The sequence below is a fragment of the Rhinatrema bivittatum genome, chromosome 2 (assembly GCF_901001135.1).
Source record: "Rhinatrema bivittatum chromosome 2, aRhiBiv1.1, whole genome shotgun sequence".
NCBI classification, from domain to species: Eukaryota; Metazoa; Chordata; class Amphibia; order Gymnophiona; family Rhinatrematidae; genus Rhinatrema; species Rhinatrema bivittatum.
The window spans coordinates 119,515,500-119,540,973 of record NC_042616.1 but is presented as its reverse complement, the minus strand read 5'-3'; the positions used below and the strand labels follow the sequence as shown (position 1 = coordinate 119,540,973).

At 45.3% G+C, this 25,474-nt stretch overlaps 1 protein-coding gene across 11 annotated transcripts in view; it reads left to right on the top strand.

Moving 5' to 3' along the window:
• The window catches only part of CREM (cAMP responsive element modulator), a 284,166-nt gene that overhangs the window by 146,772 nt on the left and 111,920 nt on the right, over positions 1–25,474 (top strand). For 9 of the 11 annotated variants that reach the window (XM_029588562.1, XM_029588564.1, XM_029588565.1 and 6 more), the window contains one exon: positions 21,193–21,381. The exons of 1 other annotated variant lie outside the window; for it this stretch is intronic. In XM_029588562.1, the coding sequence (XP_029444422.1) occupies positions 21,193–21,381 (189 nt within the window). Of the gene's footprint in view, positions 1–21,192; positions 21,382–25,474 lie in introns of those variants that run through there. One more of the 11 variants, XM_029588571.1, reaches the window with a different exon arrangement.

The window sequence follows — 25,474 nt, the reverse complement described above, 5'->3', positions numbered from 1 at the left end:
TCCATCGACTTCAGTCCGTCAGCTTATGATGAAGAAAAAACATCCGGAGGCGGGAGACGCCTCAGCTTCATCCCAGTCGTTATCATCGAAAGCATTGACTTCTGGAAGCGACAAACAAAAAGAGAAGCATCACCATCGCCATCGACGGCGACAAGATACGGTGACTGAAGATACTTCCACAGGTACGGCCTCTCCGGCAAAGAAAACCCGGACGGAGGCAGAGGCTCCAAGGCCTACTGAAGGGCGATCCCCACCGATATCGGTGCCGGGTTCCGAACCTCCTCAGGGCTCTGAGGGGGTATCGGCATCGCCTCCACCGCCTCCCTCCACAGCTGCTCTGTTTTCACCAGCTGTGAGAGTGGAACTTGACTCTCTCATTCGTCAAGCGGTGCAACAAGCTCTACATGAGGCGATTCCGCCATCGATGCCGATTCCATCACCATCGATGCCGATTCCGCCACCGTCGATTCCGAGGTCACCGACTATGGCACGGGAACCGGAAGCGATTCCTACCCCGGTACAGTCACCGATGCCGCATACGCCTCTACCGATCCCTTCCTCGGTGCCAGCGACGCCAGCGCCGGTACCTACGGAGGATGTCTCCATGCTACATCCAGTCTTTAATAAACTGGACTCACTCTTGGATATCCTTACCAAGCAATTACCACAGGATCCAGTTCCAGGGCCATCTGGAGTACCAAGGCAATTACCACTGGACCCAGTTCCAGGCCCATCGGGAGTACCAAGGCCTTCTAGGCCTCGTTCACCTGTACCACCACATCCTAGTGACCCAGTTACTTACCACATGCCACATCATGAGCCTGGGGACTCTACTTCTGAGTATTCTTCGGATGAAGAATTATTCTCAGAGCCTTCTCCACCGGATGACCATAGAAAATCTCCACCTGAGGACCTCTCATTTACGAATTTCGTTAAGGAGATGGCGGACACCATCCCTTTTCCTATCCAAACAGAGGTGGATGAACGGCAAAAGACTTTGGAAGTCCTACAATTTGTGGACCCTCCCAAGGAAATGTTGGCAATCCCGGTTCACGAAGTCTTCCAGGAACTACAGCACAGAATCTGGGAGCACCCAAGTTCTGTACCAGCGGTAAACAAGAGGGCTGAAGCCACTTACCTTGTACAGCCTACTCCAGGATTCCAAAGATCTCAACTGCCTCACCAATCAGTGGTGGTTGAATCTGCCCAAAAGAAGGCAAAAAGACAAAAGTCCCATGCTTCCATACCACCTGGGAAAGAAAGTAGATTCCTGGACAACTTAGGAAGAAAGATTTTTCAGGGTTCCATGCTGGTCTCAAAAATTTCTTCTTACCAGCTCTACATGAACCAGTACCAAAGGAACCTGTGGAAACAGGTTCAGGAACTCTCTCTTTCTCTTCCAGAGCAATTTCAAGAGTCCTTCCAAAATATTATACACAAGAGCCTTGACTCGGGCAAACATGAAGTTCGAGCAACTTATGATTGCTTTGAGACAGCAGCAAGATTGTCAGCATCTGGTATAGCTGCAAGAAGGTGGGCATGGCTGAAGGCCTCTGATCTTCGCCCAGAGGTTCAGGAGCATTTGTCGGATCTACCATGCCTGGGGGATAACCTCTTTGGGGAGAAGATTAAGGAAGCTGTGGCAACCTTAAGGGACCACACCGAGACATTAAAACAATTATCCTCTCAACCTCAGGAAACTCAAACTTCTTCCAGAAAGTATCCCAGACGTGACACTCGCCGACCGTACTACCGTCCACGTCGATACTACCCCCCAGCAGGTAGGCCAAGGGCTAACCGCCCAACACAACGCCAGCAGCCTAGGCAAAGGCCAGCAAGACCTCAGCCACCTCCACAAACAACAACTACTTCTGGTTTCTGAAAAGCCCCAGAGAGCAGCAGCCACATCAACCCGTTCCCAGAAACACCAGTAGGAGGTCGCATACAGTACTTCCACAACAAGTGGACCTCCATCACCACCGACCAGTGGGTGTTATCCATCACAACTCACGGTTACAGGCTGGATTTCTTAACTATCCCAATGGAAAATCCACCACTTCACTCTTGCACAATAAATCAACATTCCATAATTCTTCAAACAGAATTATCCACCCTTCTGAGAGCCAGGGCCATAGAACCAGTCCCTGGGCCTCAAAAGGGCAGAGGATTCTACTCCAGATATTTCCTCATTCCAAAGAAAACAGGAGGCCTTCGACCCATTCTAGACCTCAGAAATCTCAACAAATTCCTAAGAAAAGAAAAATTCAGAATGGTATCCCTAGGCACCATTCTGCCTCTTCTTCAAAGGGGAGATTGGCTCTGCTCTCTGGATCTTCAAGATGCATACGCTCACATTCCCATCTTTCCTCCTCATCGCCAGTACCTGCGCTTTCGGGTACTGGATCAACACTTTCAATACAGAGTGCTGCCATTCGGCCTTGCATCAGCACCACGAGTATTCACAAAGTGCATGGCTGCAGCAGTGGCACACCTCCACAAGCAAAAAGTGCATGTGTTCCCTTACCTGGACGATTGGCTCATCAAGAGTCAATCAAAAGAAGGAGCTCTCACTTCTCTCAAGCTCACCATCCAAGTGCTTCACTCCTTGGGATTTCTCATCAACTACCAGAAATCCCATCTGTCACCAACTCATCTGATACAGTTCATAGGTGCGGAATTGAACACTACACTAGCAACGGCTTTTCTTCCAAGAGACCGTGCTCAAACACTTTGAGCACGGTCTCTTGGAAGAAAAGCCGTTGGAGGACAACACTTGTCCTGTTGACTCACAATCTTCGAAACCAATTCCAAGTAACAGCTCACCAGTGCCTCATTCTTCTAGGGCACATGGCTTCCGCGGTTCATGTAACTCCCATGGCCAGATTGACCATGCGACTACTGCAATGGACACTCAAAGCACAGTGGATACAAGCCACTCAGCCAATGTCCACTCCTATTCACATCACACCAGAGCTCAAGTCTGCACTCCTCTGGTGGACATCAATGAACAACTTGCTCAAAGGCCTACCTTTCCAGCAACCAGTTCCACAAGTGACTTTGACTACAGATGCATCCACCTTAGGGTGGGGAGCACATATTGGTCATCTAAAGACACAGGGCAAGTGGACAAAACTCGAAGCCTCTTTTCAAATAAACTTCCTGGAGCTTCGAGCTATACGTTATGCGCTGCATGCGTTCAAGGACTGCCTATCACACAAGACTGTTCTGATCCAGACGGACAACACAGTAGCCATGTGGTACATCAACAAACAAGGGGGAACAGGTTCTTACCTTCTTTGTCAAGAAGCAGCACAGATTTGGGACTGGGCCCTACTACACTCAATTCTTCTACGGGCCACATACCTAGCAGGCATCCACAACACAGTAGCGGATCGCCTCAGTCGTCAGTTCCAACCGCACGAATGGTCCTTGGATCCAGCAATAGCATCCAAGATCTTCCAACGCTGGGGTCAACCGACGATAGATCTCTTTGCATCCCATCTCAACTACAAAGTAAACAATTACTGCTCTCTCCTCTGGCAGCAGAACAGCCTACCAAAGGACGCATTTGCTCGCAATTGGAATTCAGGCCTGTTATATGCGTATCCACCGATACCTCTCATAACCAAAACACTAGTCAAACTACAACAGGACAAGGGGACTATGGTACTCATAGCCCCATATTGGCCTCTACAAGTATGGTTCCCCACACTGCTAGATCTATCAGTCAGGGATCCAATTCGCCTGGGAGTAGCTCCCAATCTCATAACTCAGGAACAGGGTCAGTTGCGCCATCCCAACCTTAAATCCCTGTCCCTGACAGCATGGATGTTGAAAGCTTGATCTTACAACCTCTCAACCTTCCAACCACTATATCTCAAGTACTTATAGCTGCTCGTAAACCTTCCACTAGAAAGAATTATTCCTACAAATGGAAACGGTTTACATTGTGGTGCACTCAGAAAGACTTATCCTTTCACTTGTCCCACTACCTCGCTACTAGATTACCTTTACCATCTCTCAGACTCTGGTCTTAAGACATCATCTGTAAGGGTACATTTAAGTGCCATCTAGGCTTATCATAACAAGTTGGGAGATGCATCTATCTCCACACAGCCTCTCGTCAGTAAATTCATGAGAGGCCTAACTCATATTAAACCTCCAATTCATTCCCCAAGCATACCATGGGATCTGAACGTAGTATTAGCTAGGCTTATGCGTTCTCCATTTGAACCCATAAATACCTGTGACCTGAAATACCTTACTTGGAAAACGGTATTTCTCATAGCCATTACATCAGCTAGAAGGGTCAGTGAACTACAAGCACTAGTCACATACGAACCTTTTACAAAATTCCTACATGACAGGGTAGTCCTCCGGACACATCCAAAATTCCTTCCTAAACGGAATTCCACTTGAACCAATCAATAGTTTTACCTACATTCTTTCCCAGGCCTCACTCTCACCAGGGAGAAAGAGCATTACACACTTTGGACTGTAAGCGTGCGTTGTCCTTCTATTTAAACCGCACTTCAGCCCAAAGACAATCCAGTCAGCTATTTGTATCCTATGATCCAAACAAACCAGGTAAAGCAGTGGGTAAGCATACTCTGTCAAACTGGCTAGCAGATTGCATACAATTTTGTTATGAAAAAGCAGGCCTTACTCTTCAAGGGCGAGTAAAAGCACACTCAGTAAGAGCGATGTCAACTTCAGTAGCACACCTTCGCTCTATACCTATTCTGGACATTTGCAAAGCAGCGACATGGAGTTCTCTTCACACTTTTGCAGCTCACTGTTTAGACAAAGAAGGAAGACAAGATTCAGCCTGTGGACAATCCGTCTTAAAGAACTTGTTTCCAGTATAATCCCAACTCCTTCTACATCCGACCTGCTGTAATCTTCGGCTGATTCATTTCAACAACAATACTTCACTGTTGCTTCAGCACAAAATGACTCAGCCTCTAGCTTGCTAATCACCCATATGTGAGGACTAGCATCCTGCTTGTCCTGGGATAAAGCAAAATTGCTTACCTTGTAATAGGTGTTATCCCAGGACAGCAGGATGTAGTCCTCACGAAACCCACCCGCCACCCCGCGGAGTTGGGTCCGTTACGTTTTATTATTTTATTTTTATTTTTGGCTAACGCGTATTGCTACAAAACAAGACTGAAGAGAGACCCCTGTGGCAGGGAATATCATGACATGCTGGGCATGCTCAGTAGGCACTCCGGTGCCATTCAAAAGTTTCATAGAAACTTTTAAAGAAGTTTTTCCGTACATAGGGCTCCATTACTGATGTCACCCATATGTGAGGACTACATCCTGCTGTCCTGGGATAACACCTATTACAAGGTAAGCAATTTTGCTTTATCCCTGATCCAAAAAATTGCCGTGCGCCCAACACGCACTTTTGAACACAGCAAATTTAACGTCAGCCCTGTAGCTGGCGTTAAGTCTTGCCGGGCATCAAGGGCTCACCAAAAAAAAATGCTACTTTCTGTGGTTTCTCCTACTTTTAGTATAGTCACTATACTAAGTAGGAGAAACCACAGAAAGCAGCAACATGAAGAAAAAGTCTTGATAGCAATGGCTTAGGGAAACGGATGCTCAATTTACTAGCGTCCATTTTACTAACCCATGGCTATGTGCACAGGCATGCCTCCTCGGTGCCTGATGCCAAGGACATGGTAGGGACGCACAATTGATCCCTGGCACATCCTTTTTAGCGTTGCACCTCAATTCCATACTGCATCGGGCACCCAGGAGACCTGGCTGTGTGCACATTAAAAAAAGCGGGCATCCAGTTTAGACACATGTTTTTACGTGCGGCTTATTGCATCAGTCCCGGAGAGAAGTGGCAGGTTCATGCACCAGGAGTGGAGGAAAGAACAGTGTTGTACAGTTCTTGCAGGTATAAGGAGAATGAATAAGAACTCCTATAGCTGTTGATGCCTTCAGTCTGCCATCAGAGAGCCCAGTGTGAAAATGAATGCTGTGAGGCTTCTTCTCCCAACGTTTCACAACCCCTGAAACTACAGTATATAATCTCTCTTTCCACAGTTCTAAAATCAAATCACAGACTCTTCCATCTATCTTCAAAATGTCTTAAAAAAGAAAAACAAATTGCATAATTGTCCAAACCTTTCTACAAATTATCATGGGTTTTCATTTGTCTTAGCTAATTGTTAAATTGGGTGAGCGTTCTAGTGCTTCAAGCCCCTTTCCACACTTGGCTCAGAAGCCTTTTCTGGAAAGCTGTGCTGATATTCCTTTAATGCATATAACATGGGCCACATGATTTTTATGCTTTAAAACCTGACACAGGCCATCAAAATTGTCCCACTGAAGGAGAGAAAATGTGATTTTTACTCTAGATATTTATTGGTCATCTCCCCCAACCCCCCACCAAAAAAAAAAACAAAAAACATTACAGTATTCTTAGTTTTAAGGGCCTATAACTAATTCTTGAAGAAGTAAAAAAGTTCAAGATTATCTTGGGCTCCATTGTTCCCCTTCAAATAGGGGAAACAGGCTATATTTTCTAGATCTAAAGAAAGCCTACACCCATCTAGTGAACCATCCATGTCACAGGATGTGTGTCAGATTTGTAGTAGGGACACAGCACCTTCAGTACTGCGTACTACCTTTTGACCTAGCCTTGGAAATAGAGATGTGCTTTTGTTGGAAATGAAACAGGAAATTTCAATAAAATTTCCAGCTTCATTTCCTTTTGTTTTGAAAATAAAAGAAAAGCAAAATAATTTTTTTTTTCTTTTATGTTTAAAAAAAAAACAACCTAGGCCCTTCTCAACCTCTTCCTTTCCTCTCAGCCCTCTAGCCATTGGCTCCAGTTGCTCTTGCCCTGCTGCTATTTTTTAACATGGTGCCAATAATCTGAGGCCAGCTCTATTTTACTGTAGGTTCATACAGCAAATTGATGCTGGTCTCTGGGTGCTCATGCAATTTTGAAAAATAGCAGCAGCAGCAGGACGATAATGAATTTGGCAAAGAAGGCATCAACATTGAAGGACTCAAGAGGTGCACTGGCTGCTGGAGGTGCTTTGGTACTAAGGGATGTTCACATGTCTTTGTGTAGAGGCAGAAGCATAGACTTCTTCATACCCGAGGAGTTCTTCAGGGTTGAGATCAAATGCAGGAAGTCAGAGCATTGAGAAATGGAGATATTCTTTGAAGTACTGGCATCAGTCTCTGGTGCGGAGACCTGAAGGCATGGAGGGTAGGACTACCTACGATCCACCTTTTAAGCAGTTACTGCACGTCAGGAAAACAGCTTATCCCCCAGAAGCATTATTCTGCTACAGCAGCCTCCAAGGGTCCACCCAGGAGGGCTTATCCTTGCCTACTGAGCCCACTTCAATAATGGCCTCAGATCTTCAAGAAAGGGCTAGCCAGAAGGATTTTTGAAGCCCTCGCTTCATACCTACAGCAGATGTGGGTGTGAACACAAAGCTTTTCTGCACGGACTAAGATGCCATTTTAACTGGTCTTCGAGACTATACCAAAATGGAAGACCAACTTGGGATGTGCTCAGCATCACCCTATTATGATGAAACTTAGTATAAAGTGGATAAGTCACTAGAGCCTGGAGCTCACTAACTCTGTGGGTTGAGGGAATACCGTGAGTAGAAGCCACCTCTGCTGTGAGTGAACAGGATTTGTGAGTATTGCTTTACTGAAAAGGTTTTGTGATTTAAAGCTTGAAAGAGAAGAGAAATTTAGGGTAAATTAATTCTGTTTGCGATTTCCTTTAGAAGTTAAAATCTAGATTATTCTGGCATCTTTTCTCCACCCACCCACACCAACCGCATTCTTTGATTTATAGACCATTAATCCCAATTAAAGAGATGAGGGACATTTTTTTTACAACAAGAGTCAATTAGGGATTTAGATAAAACAAGGGAAATAACCCTGTCCTTATAAATAGGTTAACTGCTGTCCCTTTGCTGGTCATTGGCAAATATAAAATACATCTAATACATTTAAGGGACTTTACATTAGATTATAATATTAAGCTTTTTACAGCAGTCCAGCAGCAAGATGGGGGCCATCCAAAGTTTGCAGTGAATGCATGTATAATTTCTTCTGCTTGATAAGAGGTTGTATGTGTGCATTTGTTGCAAGAAGATTCTGATTATCAGAGAACAAGTCCAATCACTGGAGGAGCTGAAGTAGACAGAGGTATATTGAGGAGACCTTTAGGGTCATAGAAGAGTGTTCCACTTCCAGACCGGCAACCTCTGCTGCCTTGGAAAAGCAAGGTCACCTAGAAGGAAAGCATCATTCTCATGAGGCAGGAAATGATTCTGTAGCTAAGATCTACCCTCCAGGTGATGCAATTTCCTGTTGCACCCTTGGGGCTTGTTAGAACAGCCATTGTAACTGGTGATTCAGTCATTAGGAATGTAGATAACTGGATGGCTGGTTGGTGTGAGGATTGCTTAGTAATTTGCCTGTATGGTGTGAAGGTGGTGGACCAAACATGTCTTCTATATAGGATATAAGACAGTGCTGGTATGGAGACAGCTGTTGTGAACATGTAGTCACCAATGACATAGGAAGATAAGGCCATTGCAGAAAGACTAAATGAATTCTTTGCTTCTGTGTTTACTAATGAGGATGCTGGAGAGATACTGGTTCTGGAGATGGTTTTCAAGGGTGATGAGTCAAATGAAGTGAATCAAATCACTGTGAACCTGGAAGATGTAGTAGGCCAGATTGACAAACTAAAGAGTAGCAAATCACCTGGACCAGGTGGTATGCACCCGAGGGTTCAGAAGGAACTAAAAAATGAAATTTCAAATCTATTAGTTAAATTTGTAACCTATCATTGAAATCATCCATTGTACCTGTACTGGCCAATGTAACCCCAATATTTAGAAAGGGCTCCAGGGGGCGATCCAGGAAACTATAGACCAATGAGGCTGACTTCAGAGCCAGGAAAAATAGTGGTAACTACTCTAAAGATCAAAATCACTGAGCATATAGAAAGACATGGCTTGATGGAACACAGTCAGCATGGATTTACCCAAGGCAAATCTTGCCTCACAGATCTCCTACATTTTTTTTGAAGGGGTTAATAAACATGTGGATAAAGGTGAACCGATAGATGTAGTGTATTTGGATTTCCAGAAGGCGATTGACAAAATCCCTCATGAGAGGCTTCTAAGAAAAGTAAAAAGTCATGGGATAGGTGGCTGTGTCCTTTTGTGGATTACAAACTGGTTAAAAGACAGGAAACGGAGTAGGATTAAATGGCCAATTTTCTCAGTGCAAAATGATAAACAGTGGAGTGCCTCAGGGATCTGTACTTGGACCAGCGCTTTTCAATATTTATTTATTTAAAACTTTTCTATATCGACATTCGTTTACACATCACATCGGTTTACTTAGAACAGGTATAAAATAACAACATTAGAAAAAAGAAAAGTTACATGGAACAGGGAGTTAAAAGGAACATTGGTTGTATAAGGTAGAGATGTGAATCGGAACCAGAATCGGTTCGGATTTCAGTTCCGATTCACATCTCTATAGATGTGAATCGGAACCAGAATCAGGTCGGATTTCAGTTCCGATTCACATCTCTAGTATAAGGGAGAAGGTGAAGTGAAGTCTTGAAGGCAATAACAAGGTGTTAACAGTTAAGGTTAAGGCATAAATAAACTTGGTGGTTAAATGAAATAAGGGAGAGGAGATGGGGCTGAGGACTGGAGAGGGGAAGGATGAACAGTGAATAAGGGTTGATTAAGGGAAGGAAAAAAGTACTGTGGCGAGTACATTGGGGGGAAGGGGATATGTACAGTGGCGAGTACAATGGGAGGGGGGAAGGGGATTATGTAAAGGCCTGTTTGAATAGCCAAGTTTTTAGTTTTGTTTTTTTTTAATAAATATATTTATAAATGATCTAGAAAAGAATATGATGAGTGAGGTAATCAAATTTACAGACGATACAAAATTATTGAGAGTAGTTAAATCACAAGCAGATTCTGACCTTGCGAGGACCTTGCGAGACTGGAAGATTGGGCATCCTAATAGCAGATGAAATTTAATATGAACGAGTGCAAGGAAAAAATAACCCATACTGTAGTTACACGATGTTAGGTTCCATATTAAGAGCTATCACCCAGGAAAGAGATAAAGGTGTCATAATGGATAATACATTGAAATCGTCGGCTTAGTGTGGTGCAGCAGTCAAAAAAGCAAACAATGTTAGGAATTACTAGGAAGGGAATGGTGAACAAAATGGAAAATATCATAATGCCTCTGTATCGCTCCACAGTGAGACTGCACCTTGAGTACCATATACAATTCTGGTCGCTGTATCTCAAAAAAGATATAGTTGTGATGGAAAAGGTACAGAGAAGGGTGACCAAAATGATAAAGGAAAGGCTAAAGAGGTTAGGGTTGTTCAGTTTGGAGAAGTTGGCTAATGGGGGATATGATAGAGATCTTTAAAATCATGAGAGGTCTAGAACGGGTAAAAGTGAATTGGTTATTTACTCTTTCGGATAATAGGGCTAGGGGGCACTTCATGAAGTTAGCAAGTAGCACATTGAAAACTAATCAGAGAAAATTCTTTTTCACTCAACACATAGTTAAGCTCTGGAATTTGTTGCCAGAGGATGTGGTTAGTGCAGTTAGTGTAGCTGGGTTTAAAAAAGGTTTGGGTAAGTTCTTGGAGGAGAAGTCCATTGACTGCTGTTAATCAAGTTGTCTTACAGAATAGCCACTGCTATTACTGGCATCAGTAGCATGGAATCTACTTAGTGTTTGGGTACTTGACGGGTTCTTTTAGCCTGGATTGGCCACTGTTGGAAACAGGATGCTGGGCTTGATGGACCCTTGGAATGACCCAGTATGGCAATTTCTTACGTTCTTATGTTCTTAAGATTGGGGTGGGAAGTTCTAGAAGCCAAATTTAGACTTTGGGGTAGAAAGTTGAAATCTAGAACTTCCAGGGTTGCCCTTTCCACAAATAGGGTCCAAGAAGGAGGCGGAGCTATGAAATCTTAATGTGTGGATGAAGCAATGGTGCAGGGAAGAGGATTTTAGATTTGTTAGGAAGGGCTACCATGTTGGAAAAAGTGTAGCCTGATCTGAAAAGATGGGCTACACTTTAACCAAGGTGGAACCAGGCTGCTGATGCTAATTTCTAAAAACAAAAAGAGATGGAACAGCTTTTAAACTAGGTCATGGGGGAAAGCAAACTGTCATTCTGGAGGGAATGACTAGAGTGATGTATCTTCCATAACAAGGTTATAATATCCCAGTAGGTTGTGAGGAAGGCATAAGTAACCCAGGTGCATTTAAATAAAGAGCATATAGAGATAATTGATACAAAACTACCCATTTCAACTTCTAGATGGGTTGTGAATTCAATTAAAAAACGTATGCAAATGCCAGAAAAATGAATAGTAAGATTGGAGAGATGGAATATATGGTATTGAACAAATATGTAGACATAATAAATGTAGACTTGGTGAAAGGAGGATAACCAATTGGATACGGGATGCAAAGGTACAAGTTATATCAGAATGATAGGTCAGGTCATATTGGTGGATGAGTGGTGGTATATATTAAGGATGGCATAGAATCAAAGAGAATAAAGACTCTGAAGGAGACAATGTACTGTGGATTCTCTATGGCTAAAAATTCCATTTCCCTGTACATACCAGGATCATTCCAGACGGTGGGTTATGTTCCATGTCCAGCAGATGGAGTCAGAACACAAAATTCCCAGGGGAGGACCCATATAACCACACCTCCCCTGTAACAGCTCTCAGTAACGTTCTGACTCCAGCAGATGTGAGCAGGGGACTTGTGGTCCCCAGCTTGTTAGCTTAGGGCTACCTCCTCAGGGGGATCAAGTTTAAAAAAAAAAAAAAAAAAAAAAGGAAGTTTTAAATTTACAGTTTAGGTCACTTTGCTAAGGCTCCTCTTACAGCAGGGGGAGAGCTCTCCGCTGGTGCTGGCTCACCGCTCTCTAGCCTGGTGACTTGCTGACAGGCTGTTGCCTGTTTTCTTTCTTTCTTTTCTCATTTTCCTCACTGAGGGCTCAGTTGGGGTAAGTGTATTTTTGTTTCATCTTCTTTTTCAGCAGAAGACTGCAATTTTTTGGACTCCGTTCGGCTCTCTGAGGTGAAAGTCTGTAGTGCCGGCCTCTCCCTCCTGACCCAGGTTTTTCCCCCTCCCTTTTGGGGAGCGACCGACGTCCCGACCTGTGGCCCCGCGAAGCACCATTCCCCGGGGCCGCCTGCTGACGGGAGGGTAATTCCCCATCAGTTCTTCTTCAGGTCGGTGGGGGACCGCGGCAAGCTTCCGTTGCCGGGTCGGCGCTCATTTTAGGCACGAGCCACCTGTAGAGCCTCCCCCCCTCTCTCTCTCCCTGCGCCGATGCAGTCTGCGGCGCCTTGTGAGGGCTCCGACAGAGCCGGATTATTTTCTGAAGAGGATCTGTGCTCAGGCTGTTTCCCCGAGGGGGAATGTGCGCCAGCTACTAACAAGGACGTTCGAGCTGCAGACCGCGTGGGAAGGAAGCGCCAGGCCCCATTCCCTCTCAACGCGGGAACGGCGGCCATTTTGTTGCAAGATTCTGATGCAGCGCTTTCTGAGGAGGACACGGATAATCCGTTCCCCACTTCTAGGCCCGTTTTGGACCCTTACTCCGAGTCTAATCCTGGTAGGCAGAGGGGGGATCCCCCGGTGGGTGACCCCTCAGGATGCCAGGCCTTTTCCCCTGAATTCATAGTCCTGATGCACAGGGCTTTTCTTCAGAGCAGAGACACGACCTTCGGGACCTGGGGACCCTCTCCCCCGAAGATGCCATGTCCTACCCCCCTCCTGGGTGGGACCCTCCCTCAGGCTCGCCCCCCTTTAGTAGGCGGGGGAGCGGGGACATCTCGTGGCCCTACCGGGACACCATCGATAATACAGACTTCGTCGGGGGGGAGGACAATCCCAGGACCCTGACGTGGTTGACCCCCACCTTGGCGGCCCAGGTGGAGGGCGACGACCCTAGGGTCCTCCGCATCTTCCAAGCGGCGGAGTTAGATGACCTCATTCCCTACATCCTCCAGGAAATGGCTATTGATCCCCCTCCGGAACCGGTGGGGTCTGACCCGGCTCTCAAGAAGGGGGACCCCCTCCTAGCAGGACTGCGGCCTCTAGCCAAGTCTTTTCCCACTCATCACAAGATCTTGCAGTTGATCACTCGGGAATGGGATTCCCCGGAGGTCAACCTTAGGGTCGGTTGAGCCATGGAAAAATTGTATCCTCTGCCGGCCGATTTTTTGGAAATTCTCAAAGTTCCCGCCGTAGATTCTCGGTATCAGCGGTCACAAAGCATACCACTATTCCTGTCACTGGAGGGCCAGCGTTGAAGGATATGCAGGATCGGAAGCTGGAGGTTTACCTCAAGCGTATCTTTGAGGTCTCAGCCTTAGGGATGCGGGCGGCTATCTGCAGTTCCCTCGCACAGCGAGCGGGTCCGGTGGGTGCAGCAGCTTCTCACCTCCCAGTCCTTACCAGACGCTGAGGCTCACCAGGCGGACAGACTGGAAGCCGTGGTTGCCTATGGAGCGGATGCTTTATATGATCTTTTAAGGGTCCTAGCCTGAACCATGGTGGTGGCGGTCTCAGCGCATCGGCTCCTTTGGCTTCGCAATTGGTCGGCTGATGCCTCTTCCAAGACACGTTTGGGGTTCCTTCCTTTTAAGGGTAGGTATCTTTTTGGTGAAGACTTGGATCAGATCATCAAGTCCCTTAATGAGAAAGCGGTGCACAAGTTGCCCGAAGATCGACCCCGTTTGTCAAGATCATATAATTACTCCAGAAACCGTTATCTTAACCAGCGGAGAGCGCGTCCTCAGAGGCAACAGCCACCTCTGGCTCCCTCTTCTTGTTCGCACTCCTGGAACCGGCCCTTTCGTGGGCGCAGCCAGGGTAAGGAAGCGCAGGGTGCTGGTACATCCGCTAAATCTACCCAATGATGCCAGACAGACCCGCGAGGTGGTCCCTCGACTGGGGGGTCACCTTGCTCTCTTCTACGAAGAGTGGGTTCAAATCACGTCGCATCAATGGGTTCTGGATATTCTAAGACGCGGTTACGCTTTGGATTTTGTTTGCGCTCCTCTGGACCGGTTCCTGTTTTCCCCTTGCGGGTCCTTAATCAAACAGGGAGACGTGTGGCAGACCCTCTATCGTCTCCTTCAATTGGGGGCCATAGTGCCGGTGCCAGCCGCCGAACTGGGCCGGGGGCATTATTCAATCTACTTTGTGGTTCCCAAGAAGGAAGGTACTTTTCGTCCTATCCTGGACCTCAAGCAGGTCAACCGGTCCCTCAGAGTCCCTCGTTTCCACATGGAGACACTCCGTTCAGTGTTAGCAGCAGTTCGTCCGGGAGAATTCTTGGCTTCGTTGGATCTCACGGAGGCGTATCTCCACATACCAATTTGTCAAGCTCATCAGCGTTGCCTACGCTTCAAAAGTTTGGGTCAACACTTCCAATTTCGTGTTCTTCCCTTTGGCCTGGCCACAGCTCCACGGGTTTTCACGAAGATCATGGTGGTAGTGGCGGCAACCTTGCGCAAGGAAGGCATCCTTGTGCATCCTTACCTAGACTATTGGTTCATCCGTGCAAAGTCACGAGCGCAGTGTATCCTTGCAGTCGACAGAGTGGTACAACTTCTCCAATCTCTGGGATGGATTGTCAACTTCACCAAGAGCAGCCTGGTCCCGTCCCAGTCGTTGGATTTTCTGGGAGCTCACTTCGACACCAAGAATGCCAGGGTTTTTCTGCATCCGGACAGAGCTCATTCTCTGCATCAGCAGATTCAAGGATTTATGGCGCTCGAGACGCCCACTGCCTGGGACTACCTGCAGGTACTGGGGACCATGGCCTCGACCATCGATCTGGTTCCTTGGGCATTTGCGCATCTGAGGCCTCTGCAGAGATCCCTACTCTCCCGGTGGCAGCCGGTGTCGAGAGATTTCCAGGCAATCCTTCCGATTCCGAGAGGAACCTTCATCAGTCTCCATTGGTGGCTGGAACTGTGGCACCTAGCTCAGGGGGTGTCGCTGGAGGACCTGGATTGGGTGATTATCACCACGGGCGCCAGCCTCACAGGCTGGGGAGTGGTCTGTCGGGACAGCTCAATCCAGGGTCGATGGATGGAGGAACAGTCGAAGTGGCCCATCAACCGCTTGGAGACCAGGGCGGTCCGTCTGGCGTTACAGGGTTTCTTCCCCATAGTACGCCATCAAGCAGTCAGGGTGCTATCGGACAATGCGACTAGTGGCGTACATCAATCGCCAGGGACGCACGAGAAGTCGGTTGGTCTCTCTGGAAACCACCAAATTGATGGAGTGGGCAGAGCTTTACCTTCAACGACTAGCGGCCTCGCATATAGCGGGAGTGGACAACGTACAGGCGGACTTTCTCAGTCAACAAAACTTGGGGAGCTCTCGCAGCATGCGATGCGGATAATAGTACGGCGATGAGGGACACCGCACGTAGACCTAATGCCAACCGCTGGAAATGCAAAGGCCGCCCGCTTCTTCAGCCGCAGGCGGGAGCGCGGCGCCGAGGGCATGGACGTGCCGGTCCTGCCCTGGCTGCGCCACTGTCTCCTATATGTTTTCCCACCGTGGCCCCTCGTGGGCAAGGTCATCCGCAGGATAGAGGCACACCAAGGGCCGGTGATCCTTGTGGCGCCAGAGTGGCCCCGACGACCGTGGTTCGCGGATCTGCGCAATTTGACGGTAGAGGGTCCCCTTCGTCTCGGTCAGCTGCCACATCTTCTACGCCAGGGACCAATATTTTTCAAGGAGGCAGATCGCTTCTTTCTTGCGGCCTGGCTTTTGAGAGGCGTCAGTTGAGGAGGCGCGGTTATCCGGAGCCGGTTATTTCAACGCTACTGAAAGCACGTATGATGTCCACCTCTGTTACCTATGTTCGAGTCTGGAAGGTCTTTGAGGATTGGTGTGGAGCGAATGACATTCTTCCCATGCAGGCCTCAGTGCCACAAGTCCTTTCCTTCTTGCAGGCAGGTTTGGATTTGGGTCTTGCTTACAATTCTCTTCGGGTTCAGGTGGCGGCCTTGGGGGCTTTTCTTCGCAGTGGAAATAAGGAGTTTCTGTCCTCGCATCCGGACGTCTCCCGTTTCCTTAATGGAGTGAAACTCTTGAAGCCTCCGATTCACCCACCTTGTCCGTCGTGGAATCTGAATCTGGTGCTCAGAGTCCTCTGTGGATCGCCGTTTGAACCTCTAAGCTCGGCTACCATCAAGGACGTCACTCTCAAGACCATTTTTTCTCGTGGCAATCAGTTCAGCAAGACGTATTTCTGAGCTGCAGGCCCTATCCTGTTGTGAACCATACCTTCGTTTCACGCCTGAAGGGGTTTCGCTGAGGACTGTTCCTTCTTTTCTCCCTAAAGTGGTTTTGGCATTTCACCTCAACCAATCGGTGGAATTACCATCTTTTGCCTCTTCTGAGTCTGGAGACCTGCGTAGACTGGATGTACGGCGGTCTCTGATATGCTATCTGGAGGTGACTAATGATTTTCGGCTCTCCGATCATCTGTTTATCCTCTGGTTCGGACCCCGGAAGGGTTGCATGGCCTCCAAACAATCTATAGCGCGGTGGTTGAAGGGAGCGATCATAGCAGCGTACCTTAGCGTAGGTAAGTCCCCTCCGCTGGTTGTCAAGGCTCATTCTCTTCGAGCCCAGGCGACATCTTGGGTGGAGAGCTCCTCCGTCTCCACTCAGGAGATTTGTAGGGCGGCCACCTGGAAGTCGATCCATACTTTTGCGAGACGTTATCGCCTGGACGTCGGTGCTCCGTCGGGCGGTCAGCTTGGAGACAAGGTAATACAAGCAGGGCTGTCTGCGGCCCACCCGTGATGGGAAAGCTTTGGTACATCCCACCGTCTGGAATGATCCTGGTATGTACAAGGAAAAGAAAATTATTCCTTACCTGCTAATCTTCGTTCCTGTAATACCATGGATCATTCCAGACACCCTCCCTTGGTTTGGGGGTTTGCTTGTGGGACATCCCTGCCTTCCTCTCTTAACAATCTTTTACTCTGTATTTCGAATACTGCGCGTCTTTTTTTTGTTCACGCACTGCTGTTCGCAAGTTCACTGTTCAGAATTTAGTTGCTGTTTATTTGGACAGTGGTTATTTCAATTCCTTCTTTGATTACTTGATCCCTCTGTTTTTAGTCTCTCTCTTTTGGGCTTTGTTAGTCTAGTTACTGAGAGCTGTTACAGGGGAGGCGTGGTTATATGGGTCCTCCCCTGGGAATTTTGTGTTCTGACTCCATCTGCTGGACATGGAACATAACCCACCGTCTGGAATGATCCATGGTATTACAGGAACGAAAATTAGCAGGTAAGGAATAATTTTCTTATGTGATGAGGAAGAGAATAATGATGGGGTATTCTACCATCATCCTGGTTAGGATAAAGAAGCAGACAGTGAAATGCTAACAGAAATTAGGAAAGTTAGCAAATTAGGCAACATGAAAATAATGGGAAATTTCAGTTACCCAGTATTGGTTGGGTAAATGTCTCATTGGGACTTGCTATGGAGGTAAAGATTCTAGATGCCATAAATGTCTACTTCATGTAATGGCTAGTCCTGGAAATGACGAAAAGAGGGAATACTCTAGATCTAATCCTCACTGCAACACAGAATCTAATGTGAGAAGTAACCATGGTGAGACTGCCTGGCAATAGTGATCATAATGTAATCAAATTTATTATATTCTCTGAAGGGAGGACATTAAGGAAAATTACTTCAGTAGCAGTTAACTTTAAAAAGGAGATTATTATGAAATGTGGAAATTAGAAAAGAACTGAAAGAGTAGTTGCAAAGTTTATAAATACGCATGCAGCATGCTGTTTAAAACACCATCTTGGAAGCCTGGCCTAGATGTATTCCATACATTAAAAAAGCTAGAAAGAAGACCAGATAATTGCCAGCATGGTTAAATGGTGAGGTAAAAAAGGCCATTAAAGCCAAAAGGGCATCTTTCAAAAACTGGAAGATTGGTCCAAATGAAGAAAAGAGGAAGGAGTAATTAACACTGGCAAGTTAGATGTAAAGCATTACCAAGGGAGACCAAAAGAAAAAACAATTGAAACAAAACTTCCCAGAGAAGCAAACATTTAATAAGAAAAACTTTCAAGTATATTAGAAGAAGCTTGAGAGAGGTGACTGGATTGCTAGATAATAAACATGTGGACAAGGGTGAGTCAGTTGATAAATAGAGTATCTGGATTTATGGAAGGATCATGAGAAAATGAAAAAGTCATGAGATAGGAGGCAATATCCTATTACAGAGCAGCAGTTACTACCCTCAAGAGAAACTTGGGGGCAACCTGCATGGAGAGGCAGTTACTACCTTGGGAAGCTTGCTGGGCAGACTAGATGCACCATTTTGGTCTTTTTCTGCCATCATTACTATGTTACTATGTTAGGATGGGAAACAGTGGGACTGAATGATCATGTCTCTTAATGGAGAAAGGTAAATACTGGAGTGCCCCAGGGATTTGTATTGGGACTGAGTGCTTTTTAGTATATTTATAAATGTTCTGGAAAAGGGAATAAGCAAGTTGACCAAATTTACAGATGATACAAAATTATTAGAAGTTGTTAGATTATGAACGGGTTGTGAGGAATTAAAAGATGGACCTTGCAAGACTGAAGGACTGAGCATCTAATGACAGATTAAATTAAATGAGAACGAGTGCAGTGATACATATAGGGAAGAAAAATTTAAACTATAAGTACACAGTACTGGGCTCCATATTAGGCATCACCAACCAGAAAAATGATCTTGGGAAACTTTGAAATCCTCAACCCAGTGCAGAGTGGCAATTAAAAAAGCTAATAGAATGTTAGGTATTAGGAAAGGAATGGAAAATAAAACAGAGGATATCATAATACCTCTGTATCACTCCATGGTGTGACCATACCTTGTATTTTTGTTAAATTCTGGTCACCCCATCTCAGAAAAGATGAATTAGAAAAGGTACAGAGAAGGGTAACCAAAATGATAAAGGGGCTGGTAGGGCTTCCCTATGAAGAGTGGCTAAATAGCTTAGGGCTCTTCTGCTTGGAGACTGATGAGGGGAGGTATGGTAGATGTCTGTAAAATCTTGAGTTATGTACCTTTACATAGACCCTGGGGACATTCCATGAAACTAATAGCTAGCATATTTAAAACAAATCTGAGAGTATATTTTTTCATGCAGCACACAGTTCAGCTGGGGAATTTGTTGCCTGTGGATGTGGTGAAGGCAGTTAGTGAAGCTGGGTTTAAAAAAGGTTTTAAAAAAATTCTTGAATAAAGTCTATAAACCATTATTAGCCATGTAGAGTTTGGGAAAGCTGCCACTTACCCTGGTTATTAGCAAGAAGGATTGGATCTGTTCTTGGGGATCCTACTGGATATTTGTGACCTGGATTGGCCATTGATGGAGACAGGATGCTGGGCTTGATGCATCTTTAGTCTGACCCAGCATGGCATTTCTTTTAAACACCACCAAAAATATTACCATCTAGGTCTGATACTTAAACCTACAGGAGGCCAAAAGCTCAACTGGATAAGAACAATGCTGAAATTCCAAGACACAGCAAGAGACTTGATGGGAGGCTTTAATTGAAATAAACTCTGCATAAACCTTAAATCTTCTTTCGTTATAATAAACATACAAACTCTTAGTGACGATGGCTTCTTATCAATCACCAAGTTGTCACAATAACTCTTCAAAAAAAACAGCTTACCCTGCTTTCCCTCCCATACCCTCCCCAGCTTAGGTCCATCTTTCAAGAATCCATCCTTGGCAGTGTACAGACAGAATTTTCATCCTGTTAATAAGATGAAAATTCATTCAAACTCATTCTACGAGCTGTGTGAGATAATTGCAAGTATACATTCCAGATTTGTAGGAAAGTAGGTTTTACCTTACACGTCATATTTTACTGTACATTTTTCAAATTATACAAATGATATATAGCATTCTTTAACTGGGTTAGCATATGTGGCTCAGGAACCATCTGCAAAATGGCCTTTTTTTTTTTTTTTTTTTCTAACGAAAGTATTTTCCTGCACCATAGATGACTATACGTTATCTGCAACAGAAAGGTACTTCTCATAGGTAATCAAAAAGTAATACCCGTCCATCAGGAGGTATCTGGGTCGCAGTGGGTAGTGTTACAGAGAAGCAAACATGTTTGAACAGTGCTTTAAATGAGCGTAGAGGAGGAGAGTAAGTAGTCTAAGATGATGCCAAGGTTGCAGGCAGAGAGGAAGAGAAAATGACGGTATCCTGAAAAGACTGATTGTCTCGACACTGTTAAGTTTGGCAATGGGAAAGGGTGAATTGTACTAAATATTAGCCTGAAGGGTGCTTTTACAGATCACTGCATACACTTCCCACTGTACCCAAGGCCTGACTAGGGTGAAGAGTTGGCTCCAATACTTCGGGTTTAAGCTGCAATATTGGCATGAGGCAGCAGTAGTTGCTGCCACAGCATGGAGCAGCAGCAATGCCGCATCCCCTAGGAGTAACATTTCTCCCCCTAAGAAATCCAACTGGCCCACTGGACCATTCCTAAATGCCCAGGAAGCCAATCTGTTCTTGATGGTAGGACATCCAGGTAGTGATGTTGGAAAAAGAATCTAAGATTTGGTTCTGGATTCTGAGTAAAATTTCAGGTACAGGGAGGTAGACTTAGGAGTTACAAAGATGGTAATAAAAGTTGTGGAAGAAAGCTAGAACACCAAGAGAACTAATGTTTGTTTATCTAGACATTTGATATTCCACTTTTTTTTATCAAGGTGGATTAAAACAAAAACAGATAATACCATTTAAATTATTATATAGTGAGTACATGGAGATAAAGTAATAGAGTGCCCAGGACAGAGCATTATCAAGATGCACCTTTAAGACAATTACAATTACCACTATGTTGTTCACTTTCCTATCAGGTTCATTTGACAAAATTACTTAGGTGGTTTAATTTTTGTTCACCAGAACTCACTAACTTGGCTAGGGACCAGAGCCTTCCTCTGAAAATCATAATTAAAATATTTCTCATTCATATGTTACATCTGCATAGTTTTTGCTAACATATTAATATTGTATCTCTTTTCTTTTAAGTTGCTATAGCCCAAGGTGGGACTATTCAGATTGCCAATCCTGCATCTGATGGTGTTCAGGGACTACAGACATTAACGATGACAAACTCAGGAACACCTCAGCCAGGGGCTACAATAGTACAATATGCAGCACAGTCAGCTGATGGCACACAGCAGTTTTTTGTACCGGGAAGTCAGGTTGTTGTGCAAGGTATGTATTTTTAATCTTTTACTCATGTTAATCATGAAACTTTTTTCTCTTGTAACTGCTTATACTGGTAGATAAAATTCAGTTGTACTTTGAGGTGGAGCTTAAAAATAAGTAACACTGAAAAACACATATGTGAACTAGAGATGGGAAGCTACTTCAGACTGAATCCAAACTAGCTTAGGTAGATATTCAAAGACTTATCCTGCTAACCTACAAGGGATATTCAGCAGCATCACTATGCTGCTGAATATCCCTGTAAAATTTGCTAGCTAGCCAGATAAGTCTTATCCCACTAACTTTAAACCTACTGTTGAGCAGGGCTAACTTATCCGGTTAACATGACCAGATAAGTCCAAATATCGACACTTGTCCAACTAAATTAACCAAATAAGTAGCTCCTCCCCAATCTGCCCACATCCCACCCACCACTTATCTGATTAAGTGACCATCGCAAATAGCAGCCGGATATTCCGCCACTGACACTTAGATGGATAAGTTGTTTCTTATCTGGTTAATTAGTGTTGAATATCGGCCTCCCTGTGATTAAAAAAAATAAATAAATTTTGGCCTGGCATGTTCCTTCTGCATAACTGGAATCGGTCTCTGTTGGGCAACATCACCCTGATCCTTCATTTGCAATCATGGAGCATTCCCTCTACCCCCAATTTAAATCACTCCCCATCTCAGCCCAGCCACTGCAGTAACATCCCTCTGCCAGAGAGCAAACTGTGGCTCCCACTGGTACTCAGGAAATGTGAGTTGTGAGTCTGGCTACTAGATTTGTCACCATAGAGCAATGGCTGAGACTCCTTCCTTTCAGTGGCAGTTTACATTGTCTCTGTAGCATCCCTAGCTTTGCCATCCTGGAAATTGAATTGCTCCTGTCCCTGTCAAAGCTGGCTTTCCACTCACTAAACTGAACCCATTTCTTTCTCTCTTCTATTTTAGACCTGGTGCTTATAACTGAATTGCAAACAGACTGTTCTCTTGACAGTAAATGCTGCCAAAAATAGCAGACTGGTTGCTAAATTTATGTATATATATCATGAATGTTCTCCTTGCTGCCTCCACCCATAAATTAAAACTGCCACCTCCTTGTAAGCTAGTTCAGTCTGATCCATCTGTCATTAAAAATGTCATATTTCTCAAATAAAATAAAAATTGATTATTGAAATCTGTCAAGAGATAACTTAGAAAATGTAAATTTATAGTTTCTTGAGTCTTGCTTTTTAAAAATAGGTACTGTGCTTGCTCTTTTCCAGTCTTGTAGAACTTCACCAGCCCTCCATGGGGCAGTAGATATAATTGTTGATGATTTTGCATTTTCTGAGGTTAAGCAGAATATAGTAGCCTGACAAGTGAGTGATGTCATCTGATGGAACCTAGCCAGTAACTCCATTGCTTCTAGAAACTTTTGGCATGCTTTACTGAGCATATGCACACCATCCTACACTATGGACATTGAGCAGGACCCCTTCAGTTCTAGTTTTTCTGTAGAGCCTATTAGTTATATATTTTTTTTTCTCTAAAAATGTTTTCTTGTCATGTCTTTTCATTGTGGTGCCTCTTGGTTCACCTTCTCTAACCCTTATTTGGTTCACAAATTAGATTTTCTTCAGTCAAGGTAGTTTTTCATCATCTGCCATGTGCATCCATATCTGCACTGAGCAGTATTAGTCGAATTTTTTATAAAATTGAGTCATTCAATTTTGCTGTGTTAATTTTTTGGTCCATACCGGAGAAAGAGAAGAGGACCAGTGTCTTCAACAAGTGCCCTTGGTGCAGATGGATCATATCTATCATGGATTCCCCATGATAGTTGTGTGTTCTGCTTGGGGGATGACCATGACATTGATTGTTGCACAAGCTGGCAGATGATTCATAGAAGATGTTGTTCCTTCCTGGAGCTTATGGAGAAGATCTCCAGGAAAAGTAAGTCTGGCATTATCGGCACTGAGAGCTCCAACATCAAAGGGCTCAAGAACTGCACTGGACACTGGCAATGTATCCAAAGAGAAGCAATCTTTTTCCGTCAATAAACAGGCTGAATTAGCCCTGCAATTTGATGATGTCATCGGACGGCATGCTGGTTCGGACACTGTCCTCAAGATTCAACTTTTTTGGTGCTGTGCATATGTGGCACTTCCGGCGCGCAGTTTGCGGCTTCTCAACGGCAGTTATTTTTTTTCTGTGCTCAGGCATGGACGTGTCTTCCGTTTCTCCACCTCAACAAAAAAAAAAGAAGAAAACTTCACATCAATAGCACTTTTAAGTGCTCCTATGGCTGCGAGGAAACCCATATTTAAATATTGTCAGTGCCGACAAATAATGTCCTGACATGTCAGGATTGTGAGCGCATGTTGCCCAGAAACAAAACGCCATGAAATTAGCCAGCCTTCGATCACCGCACTCAGGCTCATATGCTCCTACCCCGGGACGATCAATTCAATCTTCCCCGGGGTCTAAGAAAAGAGCTCTCAGTCTACCTAAGAGGTCATCTTCTGTTGAGCCGAGGCCCAAAAAGCATCAGACCAAATCGGACCCCTCAAAGGTAACTAAAAACTGGGATAAAAGGGGTCCTGACTCCAACTCGTTGCAAAAAACCCAACGCAAGACCCGAAGCAACCAGCTCACAACACCTCTGCATCATCTGACTCGCATAGTACAAAGCAGCCTGCCTCAGTGCACATTGGGGGCAGATTTTAAAAGGGTTACGCGTGTAACCGCGAAGGCTCAGCGCGCGCAGGAATGGGTTTATTTTGCATAGGTCCGGCAACGTGCGCAAGCCCCAGGATGCACGTATGTCCCGGGGCTTGAAAAAAGGGGCGGGGTGGGGGTGGAGCCTCCAGGCACAGCGGCCATTCGCTGCTGTGCCCGGGATCGTGGACAGGCTGTCGGCCGGCGTGCGCAACCTACCCGTGCCCGGAGGCAGGCGCAACTTATAAGATAAAGGTAAGAGGGGATTTAGGTAGGGCTGGGGGGCAGGGAAGGTGGAGGGGAAGGGACAGAATGGAGTAAGACTTGCGGCTCAGCGCGCACAAGTTGCACAATTGTGCACCCCCTTGCGTGTGTCGACCCTGGATTTTATAACATGCGCGTGGCTGCGCGCGCATGATATAAAATCGGGCGTACAGTTGTGTGCACCGGGTTGCGCGCACAAATGTACGCCCACGCGTACCTCTTAAAAACCGGCCCATTGCGTCGCAGACACATAAGCATGATGCATCGACACATTCTCGACACAGAACCCCAGACACAATCGCATCATAAGGTGGATCATCACTTACGTGATGACCATATATCGACACATGCGTCAAATTCAAAGAAAAAATCACCATCACGGTCCTATAAGACCAAAGATTTCATTTTGGGCATCCTATCAAAACCTCCATGGGTGTCCACCCCCAAAAACCACTCTTGATCAGCTCAAAATCATCAGAGTACTCCATCTGAATACTTGGGACTATCCTTGCATTCCCATGATAAATCCATACATCTGCAGAAAGACCTAACACTAAGAACCACTCCTCCCAGAAAGGAACTTGTCTCTTGGACACCTCTACCATCTTCAGATATCCTCCTTGCGGGCATTAACCACAAGAATCTATCACCCCCCCCCCCCCCCCAAAAAAGACTGGGGAGATTCTACCACTTTCTGTTCCCAAGAAACCATAAATCAAATATCCTACAATTATTACAAATCTGTTTTCATCCTTTTATCCACAATTTTCTCCTCCTCATTTTCCTGATTCTCCAGAGGAGTCACCGCACCCTACTCATCCCTCTCTCCACATTCTCTGAATCCAAAGGATCCTACAGACAAAAACCAGTCACCTCAATCATCCCTACAAGATTCTTCCGGAGATCGCTCCCCTAACAGTTCCATGGGTATCCTCTCTAATCCCCCAGAGGAGCTACCTGACCATACATCTCCTCCTGAAGACCTTACATATTCTCATTTCATTGAAAAATTGGGCACTCTTCTCAAGGTTGAAATAAAAAAGTTACCAGACTCCAGAGAAGAAGTCTTCGGTACTTTTTAAAAATTCTGGATGTCCCAGCTGAATCATCAGCGCTACCTTCACATAAATTA